This window comes from Terrapene carolina, unplaced genomic scaffold, assembly GCF_002925995.2.
Source record: "Terrapene carolina triunguis isolate 2854851 unplaced genomic scaffold, T_m_triunguis-2.0 Scaffold131, whole genome shotgun sequence".
In the NCBI taxonomy this organism is placed as follows: domain Eukaryota; kingdom Metazoa; phylum Chordata; order Testudines; family Emydidae; genus Terrapene; species Terrapene triunguis.
The window spans coordinates 17,526,612-17,547,970 of NW_020664482.1; the positions used below are offsets into that span (position 1 = coordinate 17,526,612).

Consider the following 21,359-nt stretch of genomic DNA (forward strand, 5'->3'; position numbering starts at 1 on the left):
AGGTGTCAATTCCAGGAGAGGAAAAGCTGCTTCTGTAATGAGCCAGCCACTCCCAGTCCCTATTCAAGCCCAGATTAATGGTGTTGAATTTGCAAATGAATTTTAGTTCTGCTGTTTCTCTTTGAAGTCTGTTTCTGAAGTTTTTTTGTTCAATGATAGTAACTTTTAAATCTGTAATAGAATGACCAGGGAGATTGAAGTGTTCACTTACTGGCTTATGTATGTTACCATTCCTGATGTCCGATTTGTGTCCATTTATTCTTTTGCGGAGGGACTGTCCGGTTTGGCCAATGTAAATGGCAGAGGGGCATTGCTGGCACATGATGGCATATATAACATTAGTGGATGTGCAGGTGAATGAGCCCTTGATGGTGTGGCTGATGTGGTTGGGTCCTCTGATGTTGTCGCCAGAGTAGATATGGGGACAGAGTAGGCAACGAGGTTTGCTACAGGGATTGGTTCCTGGGTTGGTGTTTCTGTTGGTGTGATGTAATGGAAATAACAGCAAGCATGGTTGAGAGCTCTTTTTGTTTAGATTATCACCCCCAGGTTCAGTCATCACATTCGAGGTGTGTTACTGTCCAGTTTTTAAGTTCTCAGCTATTCTGACTTTATGAATTACACCTGTTCAGAATGATTGACCAAGTTACCACACTTGTGCAACAGCATGGCTTTTAGCTACTACAGTAAAAGCTGTGTTATCCGGCACTTTACCATCCAGAAAGCTCTATAAACCGGCATTTCTGATCTTCATTGAAAGTCTGGTTTATAGCCCGGTTGGTGCGGGGCTGGCAGGCTCCCTACGTGACTCTGCGTGGCTCCCCAGAAGCAGTGACACGTCCTAGCTGCTCCTAGGCGGAGGCACGGCAGCTCTGCGCACTGCCCCTCCCCCACCCCGAGCGCTAGCTCTTTAAGGTTTTGGGTTTTTTTAGTGTCTTGGGATAGTTTTAAAATGTGTCTGACTGCTCTGCTCTAGAACTCTCTTCTGTCTGTGTCACTTGGTATAACGTCAAGATTGCTGGGGTAAAATACGATAAAAGGCCACGGAGCTAGTTTAGTATTTTAATATTTCCCTTGTGCAACATGAGTATCTTTGCAGTACAGACAATAGGTTAATGCAGCCACTAAACCCATTTTGAAAAGCTTAATTCAAAGCAGAATCTGCCTAACCCTTGATGGGGGTGTGTGTGTGTGAGAGAGAGTGTCCTACAGCGGCTATATGCTATGCAACTGATATGCGGGAATATATCTAAGAAGTATGCTCCTTTTTTTGTCTCTGCACACAAAGCATCAGTTATTGGACTGTTACTATGCAGCCGTTGGATTAACTTGCTCATTAAACTAATGGAGTGAAATGATTTGCTTTTTGAATGCAAGAAATTCTGATTTGGTTTTGAGGTCTCTTGGTAAGTAAATGTCTTGAGGCCCTTTCAGTTAAATTTAATTGATACCTTTTTTGTACTTTGAAACCACAAACATTCTGTCTGCTGACTAGGATGAGATTTTTAATGCTTCAAACAGTAACTGAGACTATTTCACTTGATCAAATGAATGAAGCAAATAACTTGGCTGAGTGAATAATCCAATGTATGTTACCCTGTTAAAAACCTGCATTGGAATCCAAATATTCACTGTACCAATAGCTGTCTGGTTAAAGGTTCACTTTCAGACTCTAATGCCACAGTTCACAATATTGTGTTATTTAACCTTCCCACTGTTGCTGTAGCTTGGACATGATCTGGTAGTAATTAAATTGAACATCTGCCAGGTGCATATACCAGGCATGTCCTGCAGTACTGGAGAGAGGTATGTTTGCTGAATATACCTGATATTTCACTTTGGAGAAAGAGTTCTTGCATAGAGTAATTTGATATTTGGAGTACTGGCCTGGCAACAGAATAATTCATTGGATCCTCCTTTTAACCAAATATAAGATATTTTCCACTGATGCTCTCTATTCATGACGGCAAGGTAATGAAGCTGAATTGTTTTTCAGTCCAAATTATATTTAGATCTTTCTTGGCTAGTTTGGTGATTGTGTGTGTTGCACCAGAAGGCAATAGGCGATAAAATGTGATTCTTCTTTCCACTAGCGGTATAATCACTTTGTATCCTGGTTAAGATTTGCTGATGCAAAATATTTGATCAACTGGATTTGAATTCCAGCACCAGGGGATGATGACTTTAGAACTAGTAGATGTCATCCTCTCACACCTAGTTTTTATTCATAGATTGGAACAGAGAAAACAAGCTTTCCTGCTTTTTTCAATTCCCAATTGTTTTATTAATTGACTGAACTGAATTAATTGACAGAATAAACCGAGATGAAAATATTGTTACTACACCTGCAGAATAGGCTACTTCTGTCAAAAGCTGGTTAAGAGACTCAGGTCCTAGGTGACTTGTCAGTGACTTCTGTTGTCAGATGTCACTGGTATGGTGCTCTGCTCTGTTCAATGTTGATAAGCTGTGTGTGTTCTCCCTGTGTGCTGTCCCAGCTCTGTGCAGATAGCTGGCACAGCAGATCTCGAGCAAACCGCCCAATGACCACAGATTCCGATAAGGTACAAAGGCACCCGGCCAGGTTTATTGCCAAATGAAACACAGTCTCTAGCTCCCTGGATCAGATGTCTACAGTTCTGCTAGTACATGTGTGCTCCCTGACAATGGACCAGCTCAGCCAGTGGCAGGATTCTCCACTGCCCCCTAGGCCAGACAAAGACATCCACTCAGGGATGCATTCTTATACATGGGTACAAACAAGTTACACATCACTCCTGACATATCGAGGTACAACCCCTCTGAGTGTTGGGGTGCTGCCTCTCTCCTACTACATCTTGGTTCGAACAAACAAGTCTATCCATCATATTATCCTTCTGACCCTGTCTTTTAGGATGGGTTAGCCTGTTCCTCATTATTTCTGTGGAATGTGTTTGTACCGGACAGTTCTGGTGCCATCCTGGTCCATGTTTATCCTATTAGTGCTTGATACCCTTTAGATATGTGTATACATCCAATTAGCAGCCGCCTTCTTGCCAACTTTTGGGAGCAGGGCCTGCCTCTGGCTCACAGCTTAACTTTGCTTTATGTTAAAGTCTTGACCATTCCTTTGGTTCAGGCCTCTGATACCAAGGGTTTATGTTTCAGGGCCTCATCTTACTACAACTTCCACCAGTTGAGTAATTTGACTTTCTTTAAAACTTGGCAGAAAATACGTTCTACTTAATGTCACATTTTTATTTAAGTTAAATCATATAAATATATTATAAGAAGGCTAGACCTTAACATAGGTTGTCAATTTAAAATTTAATTTACAATTAAATTAATTTGATTTTCTTTAAAAAAAATAAACCTATAGTTAATTTAAACTAAAAAATCCAATTTATTTTTTTTGCTCTTAAAAATCATCAATTTTTACCCACCTTGCCCGCTGTTCCATTATCATTGCATTATCCTTGGTCTCAGGAAATATATATCCATTTACTGCTGCAGTTCATACCAGTGCTTTGGAAAGACAGTGGTCACTTTTAGACATGTTTGTGCTTTAGATAACTAACTTCAGTATTTGCCACCGCTTCCCGCAGTTCCCATTGGCCGGGAATGGAGAACCGCGGCCACTGGGAGCTGTGAGCGGCTGTACCTTCGGACGCTCAGGTAAACAAAGCATCTCGCGGCCTGCCAGGGGCTTACCCGAACAAGCCACGAACCAAGTTTGGGAACCCCTGACTTAGCACAACAGGGCCTTGTTGCTGATTGGAGCCCTGGCAGCTATCACAGTAGAAATAATTAATGATGTTGTAGTTTGCTTTTGTACAGCAACGGTATTTGAGGAGCTCTTGTAATGGGGAGCATTAGAGATGGACTGGACATCAAACTTGAGCCCTTTGCACTTGGGGAAATGAAGTTTTAGATGCCACTTTTGCTTCTCAGATCTAGCTGCAGGTGGCATGGAATCTTTAGCTTGCTAATGCTTTTAAACCCTTTCCCGGTACAAAGGCCTGCTGTAGCTGGAACAGTCCATCCAGTCGGAAGTTATATGTGACATGTGGGAGAAGGAGAGAAATGTTGAGAAAATTAATTTTAAAAAAATCATACCAATAACCAGCTTTTTTTGTTTAATGTTTCAGATTTTTCTCCTCGCCTGTCCCCCATGTCGTGGTGCAATGGTTCTGTTCAGGTAACATCCGTTCTCTCTCTTACTGCTTTCCTATCTATTTGCATAATGGATATAGGTTGTAATGCTTTATGACCTCAGCCATGTTTTAAAATTATATATCTGGGTTGTGTGTGTCATGCACTGTAGCCCGGAGCTGGCTGGAATGAAAAGTAGAAAACTGTCTGAAAGTGTACATGATTTAAATCAGGGCTTGTTGCCGTGCTTAAACTTGTTTCCGTATTTTGAGGGTGTTTGATCTCTCTAACAATAGGCAATGGCTCAGCAAACTCAATGATGGATGCAAGTGTTCTTGCACTGATTAGATTCTGGGCTTGTGTAATCTACATCACATGCCTTATGCCCTTTGATTATCTCCCCCTACCATTTTTTAAAATGTATTAATTCCTCTACGTCATTCTGCTGGCTCTATAGGATAAACACATCATTCTAAATGCCATAAAGACAGAGTTAAACCATTAAATAGCTGCACCAAAATTCTTACCAGTTGCTCAAACAGATTGACAAATATTTAAAGCTTTATTTCTCTTTTTAAAACATGACTTACTGGTGCTAACTTGAAAGGTGATACTAGTACCTGAAGCAGTTTTTGCAGTAGCACTCAGTTTCCAATAAGGAACTCAGTGTGACCCAGTGAATGTAGAGCTCTGGACTGGGCTTTGTGAGACCTATGTTCTAGTCCCAGCTTTGCCTCTGGTTTGATGAGTAAGGTGGGAATGTCACTTCAGTGCAGTTCACTGTGCCTCAGTTTCCCTATCTGTAAAATAATGTAAATTACCTGTGAAGTGCTTTGAGATCTATGGATCAAAAGCACCATATGTGAGCTATGTATTGTTGTTGTTACTTAAGATGGAAGCAGTAAGTTACCGAAATGCAAGACAATGACATTCTCGCGATGATTAACACCACCACATTTAAATCCCAATAAGTATTGATCTCAAAGTCCAGGTGTGCAGTCCTGACCCTTTAAAATTCCTTCTTTTTTTTCAGGGGGGGGGAGGGGCTTCTAATTTTTTATGTATTAGAGGAGTTCACCGTTCATTGGAACTCACCCTGCAGGGCAAGAGGAATTTGAAAAGGCTGGGATTCTCTGGGTGTGTCTACACTGCAATTAAAAACCTGTGACTGGCCCATGCCAGCTGACTCAGGCTTGTGGGGCTATTTAATTACACAGTGTAGACATCCATGCTTGGGCTAGAGCCTGGCCTCTAAGACCCTGCGAGATGGGAGGATCCCAGAGCTTGGACTGCAGTCTGAGCCTGAACATCTACACTGCAATTAGGAGGGCCAAGCTCAGCTAGGACTGTGGGATTAATTTGGCTTCATGTTTTCTCTAGCATTGTATTTTTCAAAGTACAGGTGGAGAGTGATGTAATGCCCATACTCCCAACTAACTGTTTTTATTGGGGGAAGGCGGAGGAGGGGAGGAGAGTAATGGGAGGAATTATTTTTGCCTATTTTCTTCACTCAGTGGAATAATTTAATTCTTTAAAGGAAATCAGCGCCACTGCCATAGATAGTCTCTTCAGAGGCTTTCTGATTTGTGCTGATTTTCTATTACTACATGAAGAGAAAAATAAAACTTTCTCTTACCAGTGTCCGTAAAACTGTTACCAAGCCTATTTTGAGTCTAATCTGGTGTGAGGTTACACTATAAACTCGTAGAGCATGGCTTTGATATACATAAGGAGCTTTTAAGTATTCCTGTTGGATAACAATAATACTTAGCATTAGTGGTGTACAGTGCCTTCCACTGGAGGATCTCAAAGGACTACCAGCATTCATCTGAGCCAGGCTTGGCAAATATTCTCAAAGCTCTTTACAGAGCCGGGTAAATCACGTTCTCTTCATTTCACAGATAGGGAGACTGTGGCACAAGAGAGGCTAAGTGACTTGCCGACGGTGGCATGGAGAGTTGGTGGTGGAGCCAGAGCTTTCAAAATGAAGTGGTAGTTCTTAGTCATCCTCCTTACATGTGACGTTCCAGCACAATAGTGGGATAGTGGAAAGAGTTAGTAACGTGATTTTTTCTGTCCCAAGTAGTAACCTTTTCTGTTTCTCAACACCCAGTACTTTAGTATAGCTAATTATTGTGCAAGTGCCTGCACAAAAAATGCTCACTGTGAGAGTCATTGGACACTGTACTTTTAATATCAGGGAATAGGCTTTCTAAATGCCATATTGACTTTAAGGGAATCTCTTATGTGGATGACTTGCAGCGAATTCAAAAACAAAATGCATTCAGGAGAAGGGAGTGAACACTGTATGGATTCTATTGTGTGGTCTTGGGTGTACCAAATTAGGCAAAAGCTACAGCCTCTTGTTTCAGATATGCGAAATACATGTCCTCTGCCAACATTCAGCTCTGTAACTGATGCCCGAGATTCTGTTTCCTCTTGCAGTCTCGATCTTGATGTGTCCTGACCCCAATAAAACCCTGCCTCTGAGAGAGAGGAAAGATTAGTATTTTCATTTCACAGGTTGTGTGTCAGTTTGGAAGAAGTGGGGACTCTGAAAATTAAGTAGTACAAGCAGAAGGAATTTTTAAAAGAGGAATGTGGGTGGTCTACTCTTTGGAGGGCTGTCTGTGCTCTAATGTCCAGATGTCAGGCTGCTTTATTGAATTTAGGATTATCTTTTAATATTATAATAGAATCTGCTTACACTTGTGCATGGACCTTCTCTTTTCCTTTTGGCATATGAACATGTAGACTTTCTTAAGGGGACACTGGCTTTGGCTCTTGGATTGCTGAATACAGTGCAAAGTCTCATAAAAAAACTTTTGATTTCCCCCAATTTCAATCAGAACTGTTTTTTCTTTTTAAAAATGAAAACCACCCTTTTTCCTGGGTCTGGTAATAGCTGTTCCTGCACCCTGATGTGCCTGGTATGGTGTGGTTTTTGAAATCACAGTAACTGATTTATGCAGCGCTTTGCAAAGACATTTTTATTTTAATTGAACATTGTCTCTATGGAGTCCAAAGGGAAAGAATATGTGCAATTAGATTATCCCTTACAGTATGTCACTCGAGAGAACCTATAGTGATAAATGCAGTTTCCATGTTCTTTAGTCAAGGTTATTAGAACTGTTGGCATGAATCCTGGTGAAATTTCCATATTAGTTTGATTGATAAAATAGCATGTCTTTGAACCCTTGCTATATAAGCCTAAATCCTGCAGTTCTTACTCCTTGACTTCAACAGGAGTTCTGCCTGAGTAAGGATGGCAGGATATTGCCAGTAGAGATAAAAGGTAAAATGTTTATAATAAAGCGACTGGATATGTTAAAAGGGGACAGACCAAATAGCCCAGATAGGATTAAATGAGTTTGTCCAGGGGACTATGTGACTTGAGATTTGTAAGGGGATACAAATCCTTGTACCCCATGGTCATTGTTTCTGCTCCAGCTCAGTTTGGGTAGGGACTGTAAAACCTCACTTTCTGATGGCTGTGGTGGCCTGTGTGAAATGAAGTCTTACGTTTTCTTAGTCCAGTTCAAGTATTTTGAAATGTAAGAACAAGATGTTATTGCATTTCCAGGTGGCTCATTAGTGCATTAATTGACTACAGCCTCAATCTCCGCAGTAGCTATATAAAACAATTGGCTGAGAACTCTTAGATGCTTTTAGCCAACGTGATAATGAGCAGAAACTCCAGCCTGTGTGTGGCAGCCCACCTTAGAGTAAAAATATAATACTGGCTTCCAGATGGCTGAAATTTTGTTTTGGTTTCTAATGATACATACGTTCCTACTGTTTTAAGCCACAGATGTGAGCTCAAAAATGATCCTACCTTTTGGTCATTCACCACCTTGTCAGCTCTGGCTTGTATGGATGTCCTTATTTGAGACTCGGGGATTCTTCTTGTAATGAGATTTTAGCATTAGCAGTTTCAGCAATGAGGCTTGCAGGCTTAGCTTCTCTGCCCCTTCTTGCTCACAGGTCGAGATAAGCTTGTTGGTGTGAATGTTTGTCCTGTTCCTGAAATTTAATTATGTATGTTACAGTAGCACTTAGAGTTGCTAACCATAACTGGGCCCACACTGTGGTAGACACATAGTGTAAATACAGTAAAGGACAGCCACTGTCCCCAAAACCTTACTATCTAAATAGACAGGGCATGAGGGGAGATGGCGGTGAAGTGACCTGGCTCTGCCAGTGATGCCTCAAGAGTATAACCAGGTCTCCTGAGTCCCATTCCAATGCCCTGTGCATTCAAAGAACTTTCTCATAAATTTGAGGTCAATATATCTTTCTATTTAGTAACTTAACTGTTTGCTCAGAAACAGGGCTGGCTCCAGGATTTTTGCCGCCCCAAGTAGCCAAAAGAAAAAAAGGAAAAAAAAAAGCGCCGCGATCTGCTCTACCGCCGCTGCTTCAGTTTTCGGCGGCAATTCGGCGGCTGGTCCTTCGCTCCCGGAGGGAGTGAGGGACTTGCCGCCGAAGAGCCGGACATGCCACCCCTCTCCGTTGGCCGCCCCAAGCACCTGCTTGCTGGGCTGGTGCCTGGAGCCGGCCCTGCTCAGAGGGAGAATGGCAAGAAATGGGTCAGGCAAGTAGTGGCTTAGGAAAGAACGCTAACAGATAAAGCTTATGATTAAAACATCAACCGAGGAGCAAACCACAGAAATTGGATTCTGTTTCATGTGCTGGTTATAGCATCAGACTTACTCCATCTTGTGTCTTGTCTGTCTTACTCTAAAGCAGTGGTTCTCAAACTTTTGTACTGGTGACCCCTTTCACATACCAAGCCTCTGAGTCCGACCCCTCCCCCCTTATAAATGAAAAACACTTTTAAATATATTTAACACCGTTATAAATGCTGGAGGCAAAGTGGAGTTTGGGGTGGAGGCTGGCAGCGCGCGACACCCCATGTAATAACCTCGCTACCCCCTCAGGGGTCCCGACCCCCAGTTTGAGAACCCCTGCTCTAAAGCATGTTTTCAATTTTTTGAAGCAGTCAGTGTCTTTTCTGGGGCAGTGTGTTTTAATATACAAGTGTTAGAGCTTGAAATCCCCTCCGCAAGTATCTAGAATGATACAAACAGGTGTTCCAGATATTGTACCAATTACTCCTTGTAGGTTAAAAGGACTGAAATTTAGGCTCTTTCTACCCTATTAGTGGCTGGCTTGCTATCATAGGTACTTAAATGACCCCTTATTACCATAATATCGGACAGTCTTTAATGCATTTATCCTCACAACAATCCTGTGAGGAACTTCTATTTATCCAATTTACAGAGGGGACATGAGGCACAGAGAGACTAAGTGACTTGCCCAGAAAATCCGTGGACAGAGCAGGGAATTGAACCCAGGATTCATGAATCCCAGGCTAACACCCTAACTACTAGTTCGTCTTTCCCTGCGTAGCTCATAACGAACACTGTGTTTTAAAGTGCTTAAACTTTCTTCTGTATTTGCCGGACAGGGATTGTCATGTCTCATTTTTGTTGTGTTTTAATACATGCTAAATAAGATAACTGTAAATTTTAGAGTAGATGCTAGAAGCCAGTGGTTAAAGGTGACAAGGAACAGACACATACCCTGGCACAAAGTTTGTGTAGTGTCTACTCTATAATTTAGTCATGTTAATTAACAAGTGTTAAAACACAACTAAAAATTAAAGTTTAGACATAGCATGTATGTCTGCACTGCATTTTAAAACCCGTGGCAGTGAGTCTGAGCCTGGGACTACAGAGTCAGGCTTGCAGGACTCATGCTATGGCACTAAAAACAGCAGTGTAGACCTTGCAGCTCAGACTCTGAAGACCAGGGATGGGGGTGGGCTCATGCACAGGGGTGAACTAATCTCTAAATGTGGAATCAGGGAGGAATTTTCCCCCTTGGTTCATTGACAGGATCTCTCTTGTAGTTGAACAAGGACCCTTTGCCTGGATTAGGTGGGCTTCTCTTACTTGGTGATCACTTCTGCAGTTTCCTGCAACAGGCACTGGTGGACCTTCTATCCTTCCCATTTCTCTTTATTAGCCAAGTTGCAGGGTTGCTAGTCCCATTTCTCCTGCCTCCTGTTCCTTCTCACCAAGTGCACCATTGCCCAAGAATCCTGGTATCCAGCCTGGGCAGCTACAGTGCTCTGCTCCACTTCAGACCTGTGGTTCCCATCGTTTTCTTTGAAGACATTTTGGGTGAGGAGAAAATAAACACAGACTCTGCATTCATTCTAGAGGTGGTTTGTCCAGGTGGGCTTGAATTCAGTTGTAATTAAAACGGTCTAAAGATGTAGTGAATTTGTAAGCAAACATAAAAGTAACTTTCCAAAGATTTATTGGTGTCTGGTTTTAACTTTATATTTCTGCAGGACAGTCATCCCTTGATATTTAACTTTTGTTTCCATGCATAGGAATGTCAGATTGCCTCTTTTTAAATTTTGGATTAAGCTGGGATCCTGCATGACCGAGGAGAGCACACTGTGCTTTCAGTCAGCATTCGTATTCTCTTGAGTTTTAGTTGGATATACAAGAGGACTATTGAGGACTAAGCCTGGATGAACTGAGATTTTTGAGAGAACAGAACCATGTACTCCTTTTGTGAGTGAAATGCATACTGAGCTCAAGGATATGCTCATTTCTCTATCAAAATGCGATCTTACAGCAATGCATGCTTGGATTCATAGGAATGTATTGGCTGTGTTAGCCTTTTTGCCACTGGCTTGCCCATTTCAGCATGTTAATATCATGATTAGCAGGTAGGGATGAGTTGTTAGGCTTGGCTCCCCTTGCAGCTCACATCCTGCAGGGTTCAGGATGCACAAACAATTGAACTGCTGGTGTAGCTCCTTGGTTTTTTTGTCTTGGGATTGGAGAACAGGGGAAAATAACTTGCAAATAAAATGTTCCCCAAATGATGGGGAAAATGTATTTCACAAATACCATTCAACCTTTTGTAGAGTGGAACAGCAGAGATTACTCCTGTGAATAATTATTTTGGGGAGGGGGGAATGGAATCATTGTAACTAGTGTTACTCTGAACAGATTCTTTGGCCAGCTCTACTCACCATATGGAGCTTTATATGCACTGTATCTCTTCTGTAATGCAGACTTAAACAGGACTGATTCCACTTATTATGTGAGATGAGATGATAGTTTAAGGTGAGATCACCTGCAGTTATAGGAAATACAGCATGTTAATTGCAATAGTGTTTTCCCTATATGTCCAGTTCTCAAGATTTGCCTTGTTGGCTTGAATGCAGAATGCATGAATCTTTCTTATATTTTAAACTTAGATACCACTCATAAAAACAGTGCTGCTGCTTAAATTTCTGAAGTCTTAATTTGACATCATGCATTTTTATTGTTGAGTAGGAATAAAGGCGTTAAGTGAAATACCTATTTTAAGCCCCCAAATAAAAACCCTCCAGCAGCCCCAGGCATGACCATATTACAGACCAGCAGTCCAAACCACTTAGGAATCCAAAGCTCATTATAGAAAGCATTCTTACTATAGGAAATTATTTAAACGTTTATTTATTAAGAAGGTTTTATCCGGTTTATGACAGTTAACAGTGGGTTTTAACCCACGAAAGCTTAGGCTTTAACAATAAATTTGTTAGTCTCTAGGGTGCCACAAGGACTCCTAATGGCTTTATGGAAATTCAAGCCAACAGAGCTTGTGCAAAGCTTTTGCTACTTTATGGAAAATCCTTCTACAGTACATAAAATATTTTGAAAGTACACTTTTGATACTTAATTTCCAGGCCGTGAAAATAACATTGCCCCTCTTTCTTCTAAGGTTACAGATGCATATGTTAAATGGGGCCCTCTTGGCATTGCTGTTTCCTGTGGTTAATACACGCCTGGTGAGTAAACCATGCCTTGTTTTCTCCTCTGACTTTTTATTCTGTAGTCCTGGAGTTCACTTTTATGTCCTTTTTTCTAAAATGCTGTTTCCCTGGAAAGAGGTTTGACTTTTGCAACATGCTCAAAGCAATACAGAGATTTCTTGAGCATCTCTTCAAAGCAGTTACCAAACTATGCAGATATGGCACAGCACCCAACCTCCCAAATGCAATGGAAAGTTTGACCTTTTATAGTTCCTCACTGCTTGTAAATTGATGATCACAGAAAGCTCCTTTAATCCCATAGCTTTGTTTCTACAAGGATTTCCTCCCTGCAAAGCCAGTTGTGTGCACACCATTTGCATAATGAATTTCTGTGTGCTATAGTTGTATTCATAGCTCTGTATTTTGCCAAGTTTATCTGAGATGTTGAAAAAGTGCTGGCCTGAGAGAGTCTCACACAGAATGGATGGAAATTGGTCCTGTTCCTGAGAGATCTTGCTGAAACACAAAAATAGCATGTTTAAGTGGTTTGTTTTTCAAAAAATTGGAACACAGAACTTGCCATATTCACTCAGATGGTGGGTCTATCAAGTTGGATGTCCTGTCTTCAGCAGTGGCTAACGTCTGACTGCACTTGGAACCTTGTGGCAAAGCTGCCTGTTGTAAGTAGGGATTCTTTCCTGATTGCTGCCACAAACAGCTGGCCATCTAAATCACTACACATTTTTGTTTTTAAATGTTTGTTTTTAATTGAATTTGTGCAAGAGAGCTGCATTGTATTGTTCTAACAGGGATAGCAGGTTCTATATGCAGTTATAGAGTATGCCTCAAACTACAAAAACTTGTTGCACTAGCATTGTTCTACATACATACACCCAAAGAGAGGAATTCACATTGAAGGGAAAAACAAATCTGAACTGAAACACAGTCCACCCTTTTATGTGCTGCTTTGCAGCAAATTGAGACAGGTAATGTCTCCCTGAACTGTGACGTGGACGGGGAGGATACAACATGACGAGTTAAAGATTTGAGGCCTGATACTACACTCCCTTACACTTAGGTTGTCTTGTCTTTACTAGAAAAAAATGTGTATTCTTAACTTGACATAAAATCCTAGTGAAGGCAGGATAGTCTGTACTTTGCACACAAATGAGCAGGTGAAGTTAAGGCCTAGGCTCTCCTTTATTCTTTATCTCAACATACTAACAGATGTGAGAATGCAAACTGTCTTGTCTTTACTAGGCTTTTACCTCATGTTTATTAACTCAACTTAGCAAAATTGAGTTAACCCACATTTTTTTTTCTAGTGTAGAGTAGAGCCCTACTGTCATCTCCATGGCACCTATTCGGATTCAGGAATGTTCTACACTCACTCTACACAGGTATCAGTGATCATTCAAGGTGCAAGGCCGTGCAGAATCCGGTCCAGAGTGCCCACCTGGAATCTCTTCTCTCTGAAATTACTTGCTTGTGTGGGTTCGTATCAAACACTAACATCACAGGGAGTTAACGTGATGGCATTTGCAATGTCAGCCAGATGAAAGCAAACTGTTTATTCAGGCAATCAGTTCCATCCTGGTCTTTCAACCAAGGGAAGGGTTCATAGCTTTCAAAAGATACTTCACAGTGAAGAAGGCCCAGAAAGGGCTTTCAAGATGCTGTGAGGGCTAGACATAAATGGCTATATTTTCAGCTTGAGGCATGGACACACATTTGGGCATGCCTAATCTATGATGTGCATGAACATGTGGCCAGCTAGGCCTATTACACTTGTAAATGCATAGAATGGGCATGTAACAGAGTATTTATATGCATAAATTCAGCATAGCAGTTGTATGCATCCTGTGTCTTGATCCATAGCTTTCAAATCTGGTACAAACTTAGCTGCTCAGAAGGAAGTGATAGCTTAATTTATTGGGGTTTGGAAAAATAATAATTTTCCAACTCTGAACTGTTTGGAAATGGTATTGAGGGTCAATGGTAAGACAGACTGACCCGCTGACTCTGAGCCACATTAAAAATGCCAGTAGATTTAAGAGACATCTATTTTCCTGTGCATATAGTATGTACATACTGTGCTTGTTCACTGAAACATCCTTCAAGGGCACTGAGAATATGGAGTATAGGTACATTTCATTCTGTTTAATGACTGATGTTCCATGTTGATGGAAAATATGGTACTTGGTTACAGAAATTTTGTTATAGTTGCACTTATAGTAGGTATCATTTATCGGGTGGCGGGGGGAAGCTCTTAAATTTATCTGCTTAATGCAATATTCCTGTAACTCACCAGCTGGCTAATCTATGAAGGGGTTAATGATATTCTTCATTAGCAAGATTACCGTGTGCTTCAGCTGAGTGAAGTTGAGGTGGTAAGTATCATCAGAAAGCCAGTTACTGGTTGTCCATTTGCAAATCCTGACCGTCTTACTAGCATTGATCTGCATAAAATCAAATTAGTCTCATTTGTATTGAATTTTATTAATCCTCCTACATGGTTTTGGTTGATCACTTTGGTATCTAGAACATGAGAAGGTCCATCAACCTTGGCATGTAAGCGTTTTTTCTAAAAATCCAAAACATTTTCTTGAGAGACCATACCGTTTCCAGAACAAGTGTATTAACAGCATTCACCTGCAGGATTACACTTTATAAATAAACATGAAAAATAGTTTCTTGTGGTACTTAAGGTAGAAACATGTAAGGTTAAAGATGAAAAATCAGTGTTGTTTTTTTTTTTCTTTTAATGCTGAGAGTCCCTCTCTTTAATTTAGTATGAGGCTCTGTCATAATTGATATAAAACCCCAAAGACCAACTACCCCCAGATGTGAAGAAGGTACAATGGAGGGCAAATAGAATGATTTTGAGTGAGAGGAACTTTGACAGTTCTTTGGAAAGATGAGCCACTGAACTTACTTTCTGAATGGAATAAATAGATTATCTCCGTGTTTCTCAACTGATGGGTTGTGAGCCGTTGAAAATGTTGTTACAACCTAAAGCAAAGAAAATCTTGTTCCTTGTCCTTGCACGCTCTTATCCTTCCAGGCAAAATATTCTGTCTACCCCTTGAAACGTGCACACACATATTTATCATTATCACCGATTCATTTATTATTCTTATTTTTATAGTAAATCTAAGGGGTTATGAAACTTTTTGACTTTGACTAAGTGGTCACCAACCTGAAAAGGCTGAAAATCACAGGATTGGGTGATGCAAAATCAGATTGAGTCACTGTCAAGTGTAGGAAAAAATGAGGCATGAGTATAAGAGAAGCAAGCAGCTGAGGAACACTAATGCTGAATTGCTTTGCATATAACTATGCGCATTAATTTCTACAGTGGAGCTGTTCTGTTTGAAGCTGGCAATTGGGGTTTGCCAAATAAATGTAATGGGATTACTCATGTGCTTAAATTTAGAAGTGTGCTTATCTTACCGATTCAGAGATCATAGTTAACATGAGCATCTAGGACAGTGTAAAGTGTTTCTGAAGTTAAGGTTTCTGTCTTGAAATGAATAATGTTAAATATATTTTTTTTGAGCAGGATTGTTTAAAGACGCTGCATAATATGATGCTGCTAAAAGAATAATTTTCAATTTAAATGCTGGGATTGGCGCACTCGGTTTGAAATGCATCCCTATGTAGAGTGCTAGAAAATTGCCTAAACACCACTTAAATCTCACTTAAGCATTTAAAATAAGAGTTTTACCTGAGTAAGAAGATCTGCACATTTAAATCCTGGTGTAGTCAGTGTGCAGCAGATCCCCTTTGAGACCCAGTAATTCCAGAATATAGACCATGGCGCACAGGCCAAGCAATGCATGAGCAACTGAAAATTTGACAAATAGTCATTGCTTCTGGGCATTAGCCTGTAAACTACTGTGGTAGTAACTTTTTACTGTATTCTGTGTATTTTTTTCTGTGCTACTGAGCAAAACTCTTATCGCCATCTGATAAATGTTTTTGTGTTGTCCTGCAGAAAGGGTCCTGCTCCTTCTAAATTGTTTGTGTCTACTTTTTGAAATAGAACAAGAAGTTCATAACGCTGAATTATTTTCAAGGTGTAGAGCAGCAAAAGGTTGAGTGATGATGATCATTTAAATGGGAGCTAATTGGGAGAACTGGGGAGGGAAATACTGGCAAAATTTTTCATTTCTATGTTCTGTCAAAATTTTGTGTGATTTGAAATTTTGCAGCTGGCTGTGACATAGTTATTTAATAAGTCCTCAGAAAACTGATTAAGTTGAATGCATAGTGTGGGTATTTGCTTGAGTTGTTAGTTACACGTTCCCTCTCCTATTCATCCCCTACCCCTTCTCTACTTGATTCTTTTATTTCAAAGGTACCAGGGATCTAGCTTCTAGTAACAGAAGATAGTGCAGGAGGGAGAGCTAAGACCTGGGCTTTGCTCAGGGGCTCCCATATGTGTGGGGAGAGGAGTGTGTAGCAGCAGCAGAATCATTTCACACCAGTTAGTGGTGGTGGTGGTTTCATCGGTGTCCTCAGCGTTAAAATCTTTTATGTTTTGAGTCTTTAGTTCTGTAATAAAGATCCTCTGTAAACGTGTCCATGCTCTGCCATCTTTATCTGCTCCCCTCCATTCCATGATGTCTCAAATGTATTCTGAGCAGCCTGTTAGAGTTGTGAAATGTTTCACTCCTGTTAAACAGCTGTTTTTTAAAATGCTCTTGCTTATGACTCCTGGTGTAAATAATAGGTGTTATGGTGATAATTATAATAGCTGCTAGCACACACCACCATAGATTACGAAAATTTAATTACTGTTCATGATAGCTTGTGAGGCATTAATTGCTGCTTATGGACTCCACTTTCAGTATAAGCATGTCTTTTAGCTCTGGGTGTTTGTGCTCATTACAGGCTGAATACACTGAGTTTCTTCAGGATTTGTGTCTTCCTTTCTAATCAGGATAACTACCTATACCAATTCCTACAGTGGAGCAGTTCTGCATGCAGCTGGCAATTATAATGTTTGATAAGTAAGAAATACATCTGCTGCTAAAGAGAAAATAATCAAATGTACGTTTAAATCTATAAATATGTGCTTAAAATGTGTGAAGGCTGGACTAGACTGCTATCCATAATTTAGACCTAAATACAACCTATGATTTCAAGTAGAATTTACACTCAGTTTATTTGGTGCAACTGAGTTCACTGGGGCCAAGATTTCATCCCTTGTTTATAAGTTACCAGTGCAGTGTCATGAACCTACTAGTGGGTGAGAACCAGGGAGTGAAATTGACCAGTCTCATCCTACATGAGTAAAGTATCATCATAGTGAAAAGTAAAAATGAAATTCTCTGGTTTTGGTGGTGTGTCAGTAATGTGGGTAGAGAGGCTTTAAAATGTGACTGTCCCATTCTGAAGTAAAAAAAATCTGCCTACTCACAATTCTCCACTTAAAAAGACAATGGTTCCAAGTTGGAGGGGTGTTAGCAGGTGTTACTAAGTCATACTCACATACTCATGTCAGAATCCAGTTTGATACAATGTATGTTGTAGCTGAGCTGTCCAAATGGAGTTAAATCTGCATCCTTGCTTGTCTGTTCTTAGTTCTGTGCAGTTGCATTGTAACATGGAATCATGAGAGAAAATCATTGCAGGAATTCAATTTAACACAAAGAGCAAGTTAATATAAAATGTGTTGTTCCTACAAGAAGTTTTTTTTAAAAGTGCCCCAGTGTTGAACAGCTGCTACAAATTTAGACACAGACACCTTCTAATTGAAAAACGTGCAAGATTAGATACTTGGTACCAGACTCTTCTAATCTAAGGTTCATCTCCCTTTCAGTGTATTGGTGGATAGTGGGGATACATATTACTTGTTTGGGGGCACCAGAGATTCTCCAGGGAATATTCAAATGCTTTCAACTTCACGTGAAATTCTGCGACTAATTCTGTTTGGAGGATCCCAAGACCTTTTGTCCTCTATCATGTACCTTTGAAGTAAGCCTAAGACACATTTATGGTTTAACACCTTGCACGGTGTAGCGCTGGTCTCTATTTTCTATCCTTCTCTGGCATAGGACTATATGGGTGCTGTTTTGTGGCACTGCTGCTGTGGGCCAAATTCTCTGCTGGTCTAAAGGGAGGCAGCATAGTAAACTTAAATGGTGTTTCACTCATTTACACTAGCAGAGAATTTGGATCATTGACCTAAAGGTACTCAAGTAGTTCCCTTCAAGTTTAATAGAATTGCAATAAATTAGAATTCACACGAAGACTTTGTCCCTTTTTGTCTCCTATGTGACCCTTTCTTGAAAGAATTTGACTGTCAGGAATGGAGTTTGGTACAGGTGTTGCTTAGACATATGTACTATATGGCGCGTCTGTGGTCATCCCATGACCAGGTGGACTTCCTCCCTCCACTACAAATTTGTTCTTCTACTTGAAATCTTGTCCTCCCTTGGTTTCCGTGTCTCTCCTCTGCTGGTTCTCCTCCTACCACTCTAATCACATTAGAGCAGGGGTGGGCAAACTACGGCCTGGGGGCTGTATCCGGCCCTCCAGACATTTTAATCTGTCCCTGGAGCTCCCGCTGGGGAGCGGGGTCAGGGGTTTGCCCTGCTCCAGCCAGGGAGCAGGGTCGGGAGCTTGCCCCACTCTGCGCGGCTCCTGGAAGCAGTGGCATGTCCCCCCTCCAACTCCTACACGTAGGGGCAGCCAGGGGGCTCCGCATGCTGCCCCGCCCCAAGTGCTGCCCCCGCAGCTCCCATTGGCCGGGAACTGCGGCCAATGGGAGCTGCAGGGGCGGTGCCTGCGGGTGGGGCAGTGCGCAGAGCTGCCTGTCTGCACCTCCGCGTAGGAGCTGGATGGGGGACATGCTGCTGCTTCTGGGAGCTGCTTGAGGTAAGCGCTGCCCGGAGCATGCACCCCGACCTCCTCCCGTGCCCCAACCCCCTGCCCCAGCCCTGATCCCCCTCCTTCCCTCGAACCCCTCGGTCCCAGCCCAGAGCCCCCTTCTGCACCCATAACCCCTCATCCCCACCCCCAGCTGGAGCCCTCACCCCCTCCTACACTCCAACTCCCAATTTTGTGAGCATTCATGGCCCGCCATACAATTTCCATACCCAGATGTGGCCCTCGGGCCAAAAAGTTTGCCCACTCCTGCACTAGAGGATCCTCCTCATCACTTGTCCATCTTTGTGTGGGTTCCATGGGGCTTTCTCCTTGGTCCACATCCTCTACAGGTTATCTCTAGGTAGTCTCATCACAAACACAAATTCAACTACTGTTCTGCTCTGTGCTGATTACTCACAGCTTTAACTCTCTGCTCCAGACTTGTCTCTGTCTATCCAAGCTAAAATATTTGCCTGTTTCTCTGACATCTCTTCACAGATGTCTAGCCGTCAGCTCAAGTTTAACATGGCTAAAACGGAACCCTTAATCTTACTACTCAAGTCCTTTCCTCCATCTCCTTTCTTGATCACTCTGGACAACACCTCATCCTGCCTGTTTCTCAGGCCCATAACACGGGCATCATCTTTGACATGGACCCCTTAGTCCTCACATCCAGGCTATGTTTAAATCTTACAGATTCTTTCTGCATAACATCTCTAAGGCAAGGCCTTTCCTATCCATCCACACAGTTAAATCTCTCATCCAGGCTCTCATCATGTTTGAATTTCCGTAATGTCCTTCTCTCTGGCCTTGACAAATGCAGTCTTACCTCACTCATGTCCTTTCAGAGAATGTAGCTGAAAATATCATTTTGCTAGCCAGTAGCTTTGACCATGGCACCTCTTTGACTCCCTCTGCTCCTCCTCCTCTGTCGCATCAAACATAAACTACTTGTCCTCACTTTTAAGGGCCCTAACAGCCTATTCCCACCCTACCTATATCTCTTGTTCACTGTTGAAATGTTGACTTTCGCCTCTAATCAGTCTCTGGTGCCAGCTTCCATTGGCCATTTGTTAAATTTTCAAACAAGCAGTGCTTTCTCCCATGCTGCCCTTCGCACTTGTGAGGAACTCCACCTAAATATCTGCAAAGCCACTTCCTTGTTCTCCTTAATACTCTCCTTTGCCACGATGCCTATAGGAAAAACTTGAGTTAGGCCATGGGTGTGCTGAGAACACTGTTTATCATGTTGACTAATATTTGTTTCCTTGTACTCCCTGTGTGTCTGTCTGTATCTAGTCTTACGCTTAGATTGTATGTTCTGTTTGTATAGCACCCAGTACACTGGAGTTCTGGTCCATGAGTGGGGCTCCTAGGCACTATGACAATATAAATAATTAATGATATACAGTTGTGAAATGTATCAGACATCTCATAGGCAACAGATGTTTAATGCTGAGCTAAAGTCCTCTTTTGAGCAGCCTGCTAATTTATCAGCAATTTCAGCAGCCTGCCCAGCCAGGCACGCATCAACAAACCATTGATAAATACAGAGATGAAGCAAATGGGTTGCAGCAGAAAATGACAGGTGTACAGTGCTGTGTGCACTCCAGGGTACTGACAACAGCAATCGGTAAAACATGTGGGGTGAAAGATAAATATTATTCTACAGACTGGTGAGTGTGTGCCAAGGAGTTAGCAGCGGATGGCAGGATTCAAGATGACAATATCCCATAATGTTTTATGTATTCAGGCTACTGCTTGAATGGCTCAGCTGGTGAATTTTCTATTTTAAGAATTGGCAGTATTGCACTGGAGGTGGGAAAGGAAATGTAAATAATTTGGGAACATATAAGAACATAAGAATGGCCTTGCTGGATCAGACCAAAGGTCCATCTAGCCCAGTATCCTGTCTTCGACAGTGACCAATGCCAGGTGCCCCAGAGGGAATGGACAACAGGTAATCATCACATGATCCATTCCCTGTCGCCCATTCCCAGCTTCTGGAAAACAGAGGTTAGGGACACCATCCCTGCCCATCCTGGCTAATAGTCATTGATGGACCTATTCTCCATGAACTCATCTAGTTCTTTTTTGAACCCTGTTATAGTCTTGGCCTTCACAACATCCTCTGGCAAGGAATTCCACAGGTTGACTGTGTGTTGTGTGAAAAAATACTTCCTTTTGTTTGTTTTAAACCTGCTGCCTATTAATTTCATTTCTTGACCCCTAGTTCTTGTGTTATAGCTATGGACATAATGTATGCAGCATGATACATAAGAGCAGGAGACTGGGAATCTAGAGATGTGTTCTACTGTAGTTTTTGCCACTGATCTGTTGCGTGAGAATTGGCCAGCTTAGTTTGTATTGTAGAGAATTGGCTTTTGGGTGACTGAACTAAGGATGGCTATTCCAGTTCGGGCTGGGTATTAGATAACTGTGCCCTCAAATTTAAGGTAATCTCTCCCTTCTTAAATATAACTTTTTTTTCAGAGGAAAAAGACCATCCTAGAAAAAACTTCTTTTTACT

The 21,359-nt window shown here is 41.6% G+C and overlaps 1 protein-coding gene across 4 annotated transcripts in view; it reads left to right on the plus strand.

Moving 5' to 3' along the window:
- TMEM164 (transmembrane protein 164) overlaps positions 1–21,359 on the plus strand; it is a 93,195-nt gene that overhangs the window by 49,159 nt on the left and 22,677 nt on the right. For 2 of the 4 annotated variants that reach the window (XM_024217402.3, XM_024217404.3), the window contains exons 2-3: positions 4,128–4,177; positions 11,923–11,989. In XM_024217402.3, coding sequence (XP_024073170.2) covers positions 4,128–4,177; positions 11,923–11,989 — 117 coding nt within the window. Of the gene's footprint in view, positions 1–4,127; positions 4,178–10,646; positions 10,722–11,922; positions 11,990–21,359 lie in introns of those variants that run through there. The other 2 variants (XM_024217406.2, XM_024217405.2) reach the window with 2 other exon arrangements.